The following is a 12,585-nucleotide window of genomic DNA, read 5'->3' as shown; positions in this document are numbered from 1 at the left end:
AGTACAACCGATACCAAGTATACCAGCAGCAATGTATATACGATGAATTATTGGTGGATTACCAGGATAATTAACTAATATACAAAATATTGTGACAAAAATTAATCCAATTCCGGAATTTGTCTGTAAATTGATAATATTTTTTTTGTTAAAAATCAAGAAAAATTTATAAAATGGAAAAGTATTTGAAAAGAAAAACAAATTTAAAGGAAAATAGAAAAATAAGACTCTGAATTTAGTTGCTGGGTATTATATTTAAAAACATGTCATTACTACCTTCTAAATGAGTTCATGATCTTCTTGTAAGGATCAATGAATAACAGTCATATTACTATATGATCAATATAATTCGATCAGCATTAAGGAACAGATAAACTTTGCAATGACTAATCAAAGTAAACATCTCAGTAGTACAGGACGACAATAGCTATTTGCATAGGTATTTGGTAACGGTTCAAAATGGGAAATCTGGTGACCCAAGTTTTAATTTAAATGGGAACATCAATCCCTTTAAGACTATAGAAATCCCTAACTAGCAAGCGACAAGTTCTAAGAATCTTAGGTTCAGAGTTTCCTGTTGACTTAAACAGATTACCTAACAGTCATGCTGAGAGTAAAACGGAGATTCATCAGCGACATTGAATGATTGATAATCATAAGTTGCAGATATAAATTATTAGATTGTGAAACAATTCTTTAGTTGTATTGAGTGTACAGCAGTGAGTGAAAACTATTGGATTTGTCATTGCGATTAAATACACCCAGAGATAGTCAAAAACTTTCCTGATTGAATTTCAAGGATACACTCTGTTAATAAAACTTATTTAGGTTCTCAACAATATCCTACCATCAAAACACTTACAGAACAAAACAGTCATTAAACTGGATGTTTACAATCCCCTCAGTTGAAATAATGAGATATATTAAACAAATTGAGTCGCTGATTTAGTCAAAGTCGATTGATGATTCTGTAAAACTACAGAAAAACTTCAGTCACCAGTGCTCATCACCAAACTTTTCTCAAAGTTGATGATGAACAAAATAAGGCATGCATAATCATAAAGATTGATGTGCTCTTGTTATACTGTAGTGAACGAGAACACAAGTTGAGACAATCGAATGTTTTCAAACACTAAATTACAGAATTTCTTAGTAAAATCTGAGAACCATACTCTAAATACTTAATTTGTAAAATATCAGTCAATCGTCTCAAACTTTATTGTTCCTTCATTTCCACATCAATCATTCACCATTCTTATTCTCTTCTCATCAATCTTCTCAACCTTCTGTCGCCAGGCATTTCACTTTCGATTATTGATACATACTACTTACATCTATCGATATTAGTAACACATACAATAATACTTAATTAAGACTTTTCATTTTAAAGACGAGAATTCTGTTGATTTATTGTAAACTATGAGGATTGTATAAATATTTATTTAAACAATCATATAAACATATCAGTAAAAGATATGACTGGATGAAAAAGCAAAATTACATTTATAACTCATTTCAATTCTTGTTCATCATTACCATTTTTAATCGAATATGATGATTATTTGGTGTCATATTTATTTGATATTCAGTGTGTTATTTTATTCAGTCTAAAATTGGTTTGCTTCAGTGTGATGATTATTTAAAACATGAAATTGTATGCATTAAATTAACCTTAAAGTATGTTCAGCATGATATGCACCATACGGTTTTTTATGATCCTGGGTATTTTTCATATATGTGACTTTTTTAATAAATAATAATCAATTGTGTGTACAAAGTAATATATGACTAAGTGTATCTTCAACGATAGTTGTCGTCAACTTTCCAGGGTGAATAAATCTCCAGTTGTACCAGTCTTTCGTGTTATTACTTCGCATCGTGGAAATTGTAGTGGTTTTTTGTTTTAAAAATAAGCAATAAGCTTAGCCAATGGACCTAATCCGGGTGTGAAGACGATGAAAGATGGCCGCGCAACGTCGTGGATTGGTTGAGGTTAGAAAGTAACACCTTTGTATGCTGACTCAGTGGTCTAGAATTTAAGCTTTCTCACGTGCGATCGAAGATCTTGTGTACGATTTTCGGTTATAGAGATTTGGACGCGCAGTGCTGAGGAGTCCCATATCAGGAAGAAACGGCCGTCCGGTTTCTCTAGGTCTTCTAAAATAGTCTAACTTAGATCGGTTCATGATTTTAATGCGATTCAACAATTTTCACAACACTATACTAAAAATAAACTATTGATTCAAGTAATCTTCTATGAATTTTATCGATTTCTCATTATTGCTGAGATATACAGTGTAACAATTTGAAACAATGCCTATTTTTCACTTCTTCTCTTACATTATTTTGACTAACACCGATTGATATGTATGTCTGAACATGAATAATAAACAAAAGAACTTACTTCACGACTGATAAGATCCTGTATTGGTTTTTGTACCATAGTAGTAGCAATACTTGTCAGATACACTGTTAAAGGAACTAAAGCCATTGTAACTTTAGGTAAACGTAATGAATGTAAAAGGTAAATTGTTAAATAAGCCTGAAAATTAAAAAAAAGTTAACTCAATGTAAATGTACAAAAGGTTGACTAGTCTTCAATAATCCTTAACAAATTTCCACCAATTATTTAAATTAAGACATTAAAACGCATTGCGAATTTATTAAGGGTCGGAGAAAGTCGAAAACTAATTCTACCTTATATTAATTTTAAGAATGACTATCATAGTAATACTAAATCACTTTCTAATTACGGAAAATAAATTGGTTACTAACTAATAGAAATTCATCACGGTCTGGTATTCGTTGATTGATCATTCAAATTGTAGAATCCTGGATAGTTATTCTGTGCGAGTTTCAAAGCTATCAGTAATATGCACTAAAGATTTCGGCGCGACAATAAATTATGGACGAGCCAATCAGAAGTGTTCGAGGGATTTCAAGGTCACTGCGCCATTTTCAGTACCTGATGCTCACGTACGATCGGTTTACAGTGGATTTTAGAGAAGACGTGATAATTGAGCCGCTACAACAGATGGGACTACTAAGAAGTTCCTTTATTTGTGACAACGGTAGTCAAATGATTGTTTTACCGTGTGCAAACTACCGTGATGAGATTGTCTTTTGATGTTATTTATGTTGGAGGAAGAAGTCTGCTCGAATAGGAACTTTCTTCGCTCGATCCCGATTGAGACTATAACAAATCATGATGATTGTTGCAAATTGGATAATTAAAGCACCAGTAACACTGGCTGCAACATTTGCAGATGTTACTGAAGCTTCGGCTATTCAGTGGTATGAGTAATGTAGAGATATATGTGCAATGAAAACGACAAGTTTACAAGAGTCGTTTGCAGGAGTTGGGAGAATCGTTGAAATAGACGAAACAGTAGTGAGGAAGCGAAAATTTAAGGAAGATTGGGTAAGTTGCACTTCCATAAATATACCTGACAGGTACTTGGAATTTACGACAGATCAATCTAAAAGAGACAGTTCTAAAGGGTCAGAAACCGACAAGCAATCACAGTAATGCCAATTATACGGGAATACGTACAGCCGGGTACTACAACATATACGGATGATTGAAGAGCCTACCGATGCCTGCATAGACTTGGTTATGTATATCATTTCGTTGTGCACAAGCGCCATTTTGTGGACCCTACAACAGGAGGGCACACTAACAATATTGACACTATGTGGCGAAGGTTAAAGGAATTTTTACGACCTTATCATGGCCCGTGAGGTCGACTATTATGGAGCCATATGGATGAGTTCCTCTGCCGTATGCATTACGATTTCAGAACCTCTGAACCTCTTTCAAACCTTGATAAGTTTTTGAATCATGTAAAAGAAGTATATCCATTTTAATTCTTTGGTTTTTTATAATAAACTTTATACTGTCTCCTGATTGGCTAACATTTCTCGAGGTCACTAAAGATTCGTTCAAAGGTCGTCTGTAAATTATGGTTCCTCCGCAATTTCTCACGCAATTAAACCTATTATCAACAGATTTTATGGTAAGTTTAATACTGGTGGTCTATATTTTTCTAGCCTCGTTCAGTATCGATTGTAGTCAATAAGCGACAATTTTCGACCAGAACTTCATGAAATCTGTTTTGAAACTACTCAGTAATGTGAACATATTCAATATCCATACAGAGTGATTTCTTTTTTTTGCAAAGATTGCGTTCTTAGAAATGAGTGGCCAAACCATGATACTTTCAGTGCTTCTAGACAAAATTCAAAGGACAAACTTCAAACAGAAGTGAACTGTGAGAATTTCTCGACGAGTAATTGGTTACTTGTCCCGCTGACTTTGGACTTGATTGATTTTAACATATCATTATCTGTACATTTACTTGGATTGTTTTCCTCTTTGACCTGATTATTGGTCTTATTGTGATGGTTTTTTTAAAATATCTTACTATTTGAAAGTTAGATTACAACATTATCTTCTTTGTCCTAACTTTCGACTAACATAAAGTTGCAAACATTCCCATTTTCTAATGAATAACAACTTGTGATTAAAATTGTTTTTCTAACGATTTACCTCCTTGATCATTTACTTACGAATCATTTGTAAGAATTAAATGATTTGACTTATTAGAATACATGAGAAAAAACAAATACTGTTTCTATTTGCAGCTCTTACTATTACTATTATCACTATTATTAGTAGTTTGACAACTTCATTTATCTTGGAAGTCTGATCAGCCCTAATGGGTTGGTGTCTGACGAAATCTCAGCACGGATTCGAAAAGCTCGTTCGGCTTTTGTCAACTTAGGTCACCTATGGCGAAGGCAAGATATCCATCTATCAATAAAAGGACGAGTAAACTGCGCGGCAGTCCGTTCTGTTTTAATTTACGGCAGCGAAACATGGCCACTAAGAGTAGAAGACACTCGTAAGCTACTAGTATTTGACCACAGATGCCTTAGAAATATTACTGGCGTCTGCTGGGATCACCGGGTAAGTAATAGTGAGGTTAGACACAGGGTATTAGGGAATGATGGCAAATCAGTTGATGAGGTTGTGAATCTTCATCGACTGAGATGGTTGGCCCACGTGCTACGTATGCATGAACACCGATTCTCAAGAAGTGCAATGCTAACCAGTGTTCAGGATGGTTGGAAGAAAGTTAGGGGCGGTCAAACCAAAAAGTGGCATCAGTGTTTGAAGACAATAACTTCTAGTTTGAGCCATGTTGGTAGATGCAAACTACTTGGTTGGGGTCTGGGTGACTATCGTAACCAATGGTTGGAGATTCTTGGTGACATGACTCAGAATCGATCACAATGGCGTTGGTGTACACACTCTCTGTCTTCCCTTAAACTAAGAGATTAAAATCGTTTCATATCTTTCTTTCTACGTACTAATTCTTTCTTCCTGTACTATATCCTTATATGCAGTTTTTCTTTTATATATTACCACCTCTGAATTAACTATTTTTATGAATCCGGTGTTCATGTTGTTGTGTTAATGAGGTATGGCAACTTGGACCTATGAATATATGTGCCTGGTCCTACGTTGTAGCTGACTGACTGACTGATTATTATTAGTAGTAACATTTGTCCAGCTAAGTAAATGCTTTATGATTATGAAACCTTCATTATCATACTAGACAATATTATCGGTGCTTAATTCATAGAATTCTCATTATCCTTAATGTTTTAATTTAAAATTTTTGACCTGATTCACCGATTTTACTAATACTGAAATGAGTTTTCTTATCTTAATGCTACAAGACAGTAATCTTGGTGTTTACTCTACATTTGTTTGTGAAATTCAATTGAAAATTTCAAACATACTCGTTAAAGGTAAAAATTGATAGCGAACTGAGATAAGTTAAATACTGTAATTATAAAACATTATTGTGAAATGTATTTCGTTTTTATTTGAAATTCTTTATATACAAACAGATATACACAGAATGCCTCCAGGTTGGAATTACTGCTTTTAGATTTCATGTTGAATGCGTCAACATTTTAAATTAAATTTGTAAAATTATTTATATAGAAAAAGTATTAATTTATTCTTCCAATGTCTACTTACCAGATTAATATAAAATGTGGGCCTGTTTTCGTAACTAAACTCCAATTATTCCAATATACGATGGTTGATAGCATAGGATCAGATTGAAAAACAGTTAATGATAACTAAACCAAGACATAGTGGTGTGGCAACTCGAACTGATGTACGTACGTACGAAATTACTGACTGACTGACATAGTACCATTAAGTCATTGACTGTTAATCTGATGTATGCGTTTTTGAAATATGTAAAGTGACAACTTCAAATTTATGTGATAATTCCAATCAGTAGTTAGATATGTTAAGTGTTATGAGTCGAAATCAATGATTTCGATATAGATTCAGTTTGAATCATCGTGTATACTTTTTAATTTTGGTCGATTTCAATAGGGTTCTCTTTCCAACCTCGATTTCCCTTTTTTATAACTTTTCCATACATTGATTTTGACTTTTATACTGCTAATTTTCTCTTACATTGTACTGTCATGAATTATGAATAATTTTTATTTATTATTCAATACACCAGATACAAATTAGTATAGTTAATGACGAGTCTAGTGATAATACTCGTTAACCCAAACTGAAGTAGATAAGGCAAGATATAAATCATAACTGTCAAGTCACAGTAACATTCTGAGCACCTTCAAACAATGTTATTTCAACTATGATTGACTAATCTCGTTCTGTACAAAGGACTGATGATAAATGTTTTCTTCTTATAGATTCTAGTTCACTTTACTTAATTCAGATAGAGAAATTCTTATATTCAAAAAAAAACATTAAATAAACTGTACTTGCCTGTGATACATTGACAATTAGTCTAACAAACATGTAGAAAAAGCCAAGAATCCAAAATAATGGTAAACGTAACCAATCTTTCCATGTAGTAATTATATAAGCAGGATGTTTTATCTGACTGACAGATTCATGATTAGGATTATCCACTTCATTGAATGAATTATGTAAAAGTGGTGAATAATCGTGAAAAAAAACTATTTACCGCTTTTTTTATTAACATTTAAACAAATTTTTAATGTATCGATCTATATAACTGGGAAATTAAAACATTATTATCTTAAAACTTAATTCAATTCAGATAACACTTGAAATAAACATATCATTTGTTATCAGAAGGGAGTTTTGTGGAGATTTTAGTAATTTAATAATTGAATTCATGAGTCAATTGAAGCTAGACAACTATGAAATATCTGGAAACACTGGACGGCCATTTCATCACATTGTGAGAGTCTTCAGCAGTGCGCATTCACGATCCCGCCAAACAGGATTCGAACCTAGGACCTGGCGATCTCGTGTACGAACGCGTAACCTCTAGACCACTGAGCCGGCCGGCGTTCAACGGTGTTAATGTTTAACTTCAAGCAATCCACGAAATTGCGCCATGATTCACTATTTGTTGTAAATTTTTGTAATCTAGTCTACGAAAATAAGATTGAGAAACATTGTATGTATTGTGAACTGAATAAAGTCACATTATTAGTTTGAGATTCAGTAGCTAATTAATATCGTAAGTGATAAGGTTTATGGGTTCAATCTCATGAAATTATTTATTATGGAGTTTTGACCATAAAAATATCCTTTCTAGTTTTTTCCAGTATAGTTCCTCAGGAGATATTGATATACGATGAAAAATACTTCATTGTGATAACTTTTGTCAAATGAACGTTCTCTGTACACTTGATTGATTGATAATTAGTGGAAGATATCGTGATTTCTAGTTTGTATAACTGATTGAATTCTATTTGTTAAGTTTCAATGTGAGTGATGTAAGATCTCATATACCGTGTTGAGATATTAGGTGATTGAAGGTAGTCAGCAATAAATCATATATCTAGGTTTGGCGATTGTTAGTACTCCTTAGGGAACTATTAGTGACGCCAGAGATTACGAAGTTGAACGATCTGAGTTCGAATCCGACATTAGGTATCGATCTGCTTCAGTTTGCTGACGAGTAAACATATTACCACTGATGTGTAATATTCACGATATCTATCTCCACTTCTACAAACTAGGATGTTACTTGTAACCAAATAACACTAATATATTTTAACGATCAAATATCGATTTTAAATCCTCGTTTCCAGCCTTAAAGTAGCATCATTATTCATCATTATTGAGCAGTAGATTACAATACATTCAAACCCATAAACTCCACACATAACTTATACAGTTAAATAAGTGCTTTCACATTTATCGGTAATGGTATCTTTTTGTGATTGCCATGAGGTTCCTTCCAATGCACTGCTACATTAATACTATATTATAAACTATACTATATTATATACAATAGATATCAACTAAAAGTATGGACGCCAATATATGAAAGTTCTAATTCATATGATAATATTGATTCATTTTACTTGAGTAAATAATACGTAATGAATAGACATACACAACACTAATTCGGTTTTAAGTAAAATCAATTGTAAATCAAGTTAGAAATATTAATCTAATTTCTTAAATACATTATAGTCACGCACGTAATTACTTGAAAAAGAATAGTAATGTAACAGACGAATTGTCTTCATTATTGCTCTCTCCCTCTCCACATATATATATATATATATATCGTCCTAGCTAAATAATTATTTATAGTTCAGCCAGGGACCAATCTTAGTCAAACAGTTGTTGGAAACCAGGAAGCACTGGATAGCTGTTTCGTCCCAGTGTGAGACTCCTCAATAGAGGACGTCCATAACTCCAACAAAGTGTTCTAAATAATGAAATTTCCATAAATCCTTCAAAGAAATCATTACCTAATCAACAGATGCGACAAACGGAATATCAGTGCACAGCAATCTACAGTCAACGTTAACTGAATATAACGGAGACGATGATGTTACCAGTTATTTATTCATCAATCCACTTAAAACATATATTTTATGTGAAAGAATGATCTCGTAGCCAGGAGTAGGCCACTAGATAAAAAAGTTCAATTGATTCATCGATTTTTCGTAAAGAAAAACAGAAGTGAAGTTTTTTTTTAATCCATTTTCTCTTATAATCAACAATTTGTTAACTGATAAGTAATTAGGTCTAATTATCTTGGTAGCAGTTTTAATTCGCCAATTTATGAAGTTACTTGGTCAATGATTATATCTCCAAAAATAGACTCAAATTAGATATGGAGATTAGTTCTGCGGACATATTACCGGTCTAATCAGTATAGTCATTTACAGATTCTATGTAGTAAGTTTCTACACTATGACATTATGTATGAACGCACAATGAGCAGTGTGATGTGTTTCAAGCCACGGCTGATATTGTTGTAGGTAATAGTGGTCAAATATAATAAAATCAGAATGGGTTTTGTGGAAATTTTAGAAATTTCACAGATTGAAATCATGAGTCAGTTGAAGCTAGACCACCATTGAAAACCTGGAAGCACTGGACGGCCGTTTCGTCCTAGTATGGGACTCCTCAGCAGTGCGCATCCACGATCCCGCACCACGTGGGGCTCGAACCCAGGACCTACTGCTCACTAGTGACTGACTTCAGGAAAAACTTCCGAAGTTCTAGTGAGAAGCCGTTACCAGTGGAGTTCAACCAGGTCTGTTGTGAGATATCAGCTCACTGAAGACAATGGTGTACGGTGGCGCAACTTCGTGGATTGGTTGAAGTTAGACATTAACACCGTTGGATGCCGGCTCAGTGGTCTAGTGGTTAAGTGCTCGCGCGCGAAGCCAGTAGGTCCTGGGGTCGAGCTCCGCGTGGTGCGGGATCGTGGATGCGCACTGCTGAGGAGTCCCGTACTAGGACGAAACGGCCGTTCAGTGCTTCCAGGTTCTCAATGGTGGTCTAGCTTCAACTGACTCATGATTTCAATCTGTGAAATAATAAAATCAGTTTTGTTTATTCAACTTGAATATGGGAAAATATGTCGTTCATTCAACTTGATACTGTCTAGTATAGAATAAAAAAACTCCAATATTTATACTTACGGCTCAATCAATTACAAAACAGTAAGTATTAATTCTTGTAGTCAATTAGTATATCTTAAGTAATAATGTCATGTAATAAATTAATGTTCACTTAGTTTCAACAGCACTATATTGTATACTACATACAACAAGGACTAGAAATTATTGGGTTTGAAAAGCTAGAAAAGTTTGAAAGTGCAAATCGCTTTAAAACTCAAAATTATAAAGATATTAAATCACGATAACAATGATTCTCGTTACACTGTAGAAAATACCAACTATAATTGTTTCACTTCTGTATAACGGTCGTTTGAAACTTAATATTGATGTTTAGGACTGCAATTGATCAGTCTCTTTTGGCATATGTTCATCCTGTGCAGATTGTCTAGATATGACCAGTAATTCACAAGGATTTATTTTATTTTTTTAATCATAAACGGATGATGGCTGGCAGTGAAGTTAAGAACGAGCATCTCGTCCTATTTGGGAGTCATCACCTGAATGTACCTCCATCGTAGAGTTAATGTCCACCCCGGTACTCGAACCCACTCCACTGCTAACTACGATCCATCTCTGCTCTAAAAAATATAATTCTTTTATTTTTTTTTCTCAATATTCCATTTAAACTATATGGACAAATTACACAATCTTATACATTCACAACAATACTTACCAATAGTTATAGGTCTTACATTGTGAATAAAATCTTTCTTTCTTACTCCAAAATGAAATAATAACATTGTTAATCCCCCAACACCAATAATTGTAAAACCTAACTTTTGAAAAGCTGGTATATCATCTTTACCAAAATCAATAATGGACGGTGAAGATAGTGAGGAATTTGAACATTTCGATAATGGATGTGAAGTCATTACCATAGGTAACATAATATATTCAACTTCATTGTAATTAAGCAATTTTCTCAACGGTAACATATCATTCATTGAGTTTTTAATACTAGTATCATTACGAATGTTATTATTATTATTATCAACATGATGTTGATGTTGTAAAAGAAGAAATGTACTAATATAAACAAGTAGATTACTAAGAACTGTGAATAAATAACGTAGGGAAGTCAATAAAGTACGTTCACTAGATTCCATAGATAATTCATTGATTAATGCCAAGTGAGTAATCTGAACTGCAGCCCATCCAGCCTAAAAACAACACCATAAACAATGGATTGATTAATTTTATGTTTCCTATGACCAAATACCGAATTTTTTAAAAAAAATAGTTGGTTATATTTCACGAGTATAACCCGAGGTTATTTGCAACACTTGATATGTCCAATAATTGTGTTATATATTAGTATAGGGTTGTTGTTGAGATTATTAGGTTTTTGATTGAGATCATGTTAGACACTATCACAATTGGATGCCGGTTCAGTGGTCTAGTAAGTTACGTGTTCGCGCGCGAGACCGAAGGCCCTGGGTTCGAAGCCCGCGAGCGGGATCCTGGGTGCGCACTGCTGAGGGATCTCACAATAGGATGAAACGGCCGTCCAGTCCTTCCAGGTTTTCAAAGGTGGTCTAACATCAATCGGTTCATGATCTCAATCAAAAAACTGCGTTATATCCAAAACTTCAAACGATTTTTCCGTTCATTTCATGGATGAGGGTTGAATGTTAGAGTGTGATTTTCATTGTGAAATTACTTACAAAATGATTATTTTGAAGTTTGAATTGCGTTTTTCTCGCGCTAATGTCTCTAATAAAAACCAACCTTTTTGACTGCTATAAAAGAAGTTATTTTCATATCGTCCTGCGGACTTTTTAGTGTGCTATAATTTCACCTTAATCAGAGTATAGTTGCTTGAATAGTTTTACTTTGACTCTTATTAATAGTTCTTTCTTCGAAGGTACCCATTAACAGCAGCTGGTGACAGAAGAATAAAGGAGTTGTGCTATTCGCCTATTGAGCAGTACCATAATGTTATTTCCCTTATCTCACGACATCAAAACTAATACTATTCATACTGGTAAAATTTTTACAGAACGTCATTTATAGATAAATATACATTATCAAATGACAAAGTATAAAACCTTGCAGTGAAATTTATGCTTCAAGCATGAACAGGTGAAGACTAAACGGCTTTACGACTAGAAGCGAAATCTAAGACACACACTTCATCTTATATGGGATTCGTCATTGGATTTACTTGCATCTCAGCATTCATGTTCACACTGGAATGGAGAGTCGATCAGGGTTTGAACAGCTCAATAATAACTCCTCTAACCGTATAACTTATGCACTCAAAGCACTTAACCTTCTCTCATTTTACCAGTTTACATTAATAACCAAAAGTGATTAACTGCAAAATGACTGAAATAATATCGATATTTTCGAATAAATTTGGGACGGACAAATCACAGAAACTATTTTTATTCACTACAAAATTTGTCAATGAAATTTTTTTCTAAAAAACCACATATTTTGAATGGAGTAATTACAAGGTTCAACTTCTAATTTAGTGTGACAAATTTACAATTAGCTATTTCTATGTGGCTTAAAGCCCCATACCATATATGAGGCTTGGTGAGACTGCTACCCAGTTGTCAAGATCCAATCAGTTTTGAACCAACATCCTTGTTGTTCAAAACCAAGTGTTTT

General features: G+C 33.7%; 1 protein-coding gene across 1 annotated transcript; it reads right to left on the bottom strand.

Annotated features, from left to right (window-relative positions):
* Positions 1-1,569: 1,569 nt before the first annotated feature.
* MFSD12_8 (Major facilitator super domain-containing protein 12) lies at positions 1,570-11,343 on the bottom strand. Its single transcript, XM_051216246.1, has 3 exons — positions 10,643-11,343; positions 6,053-6,975; positions 1,570-2,542 (listed from the first exon to the last, which is right to left on the bottom strand). Exons 1-2 carry the CDS (start codon positions 11,073-11,075, stop codon positions 6,776-6,778), a joined length of 633 nt encoding a protein of 210 aa, XP_051066816.1. The 5' UTR covers positions 11,076-11,343; the 3' UTR covers positions 1,570-2,542; positions 6,053-6,775.
* Positions 11,344-12,585: the final 1,242 nt, after the last annotated feature.

Source organism: Schistosoma haematobium, chromosome 4 (assembly GCF_000699445.3).
Source record: "Schistosoma haematobium chromosome 4, whole genome shotgun sequence".
NCBI classification, from domain to species: domain Eukaryota; kingdom Metazoa; phylum Platyhelminthes; class Trematoda; order Strigeidida; family Schistosomatidae; genus Schistosoma; species Schistosoma haematobium.
This window is presented reverse-complemented; position numbering and strand designations above follow the sequence as displayed.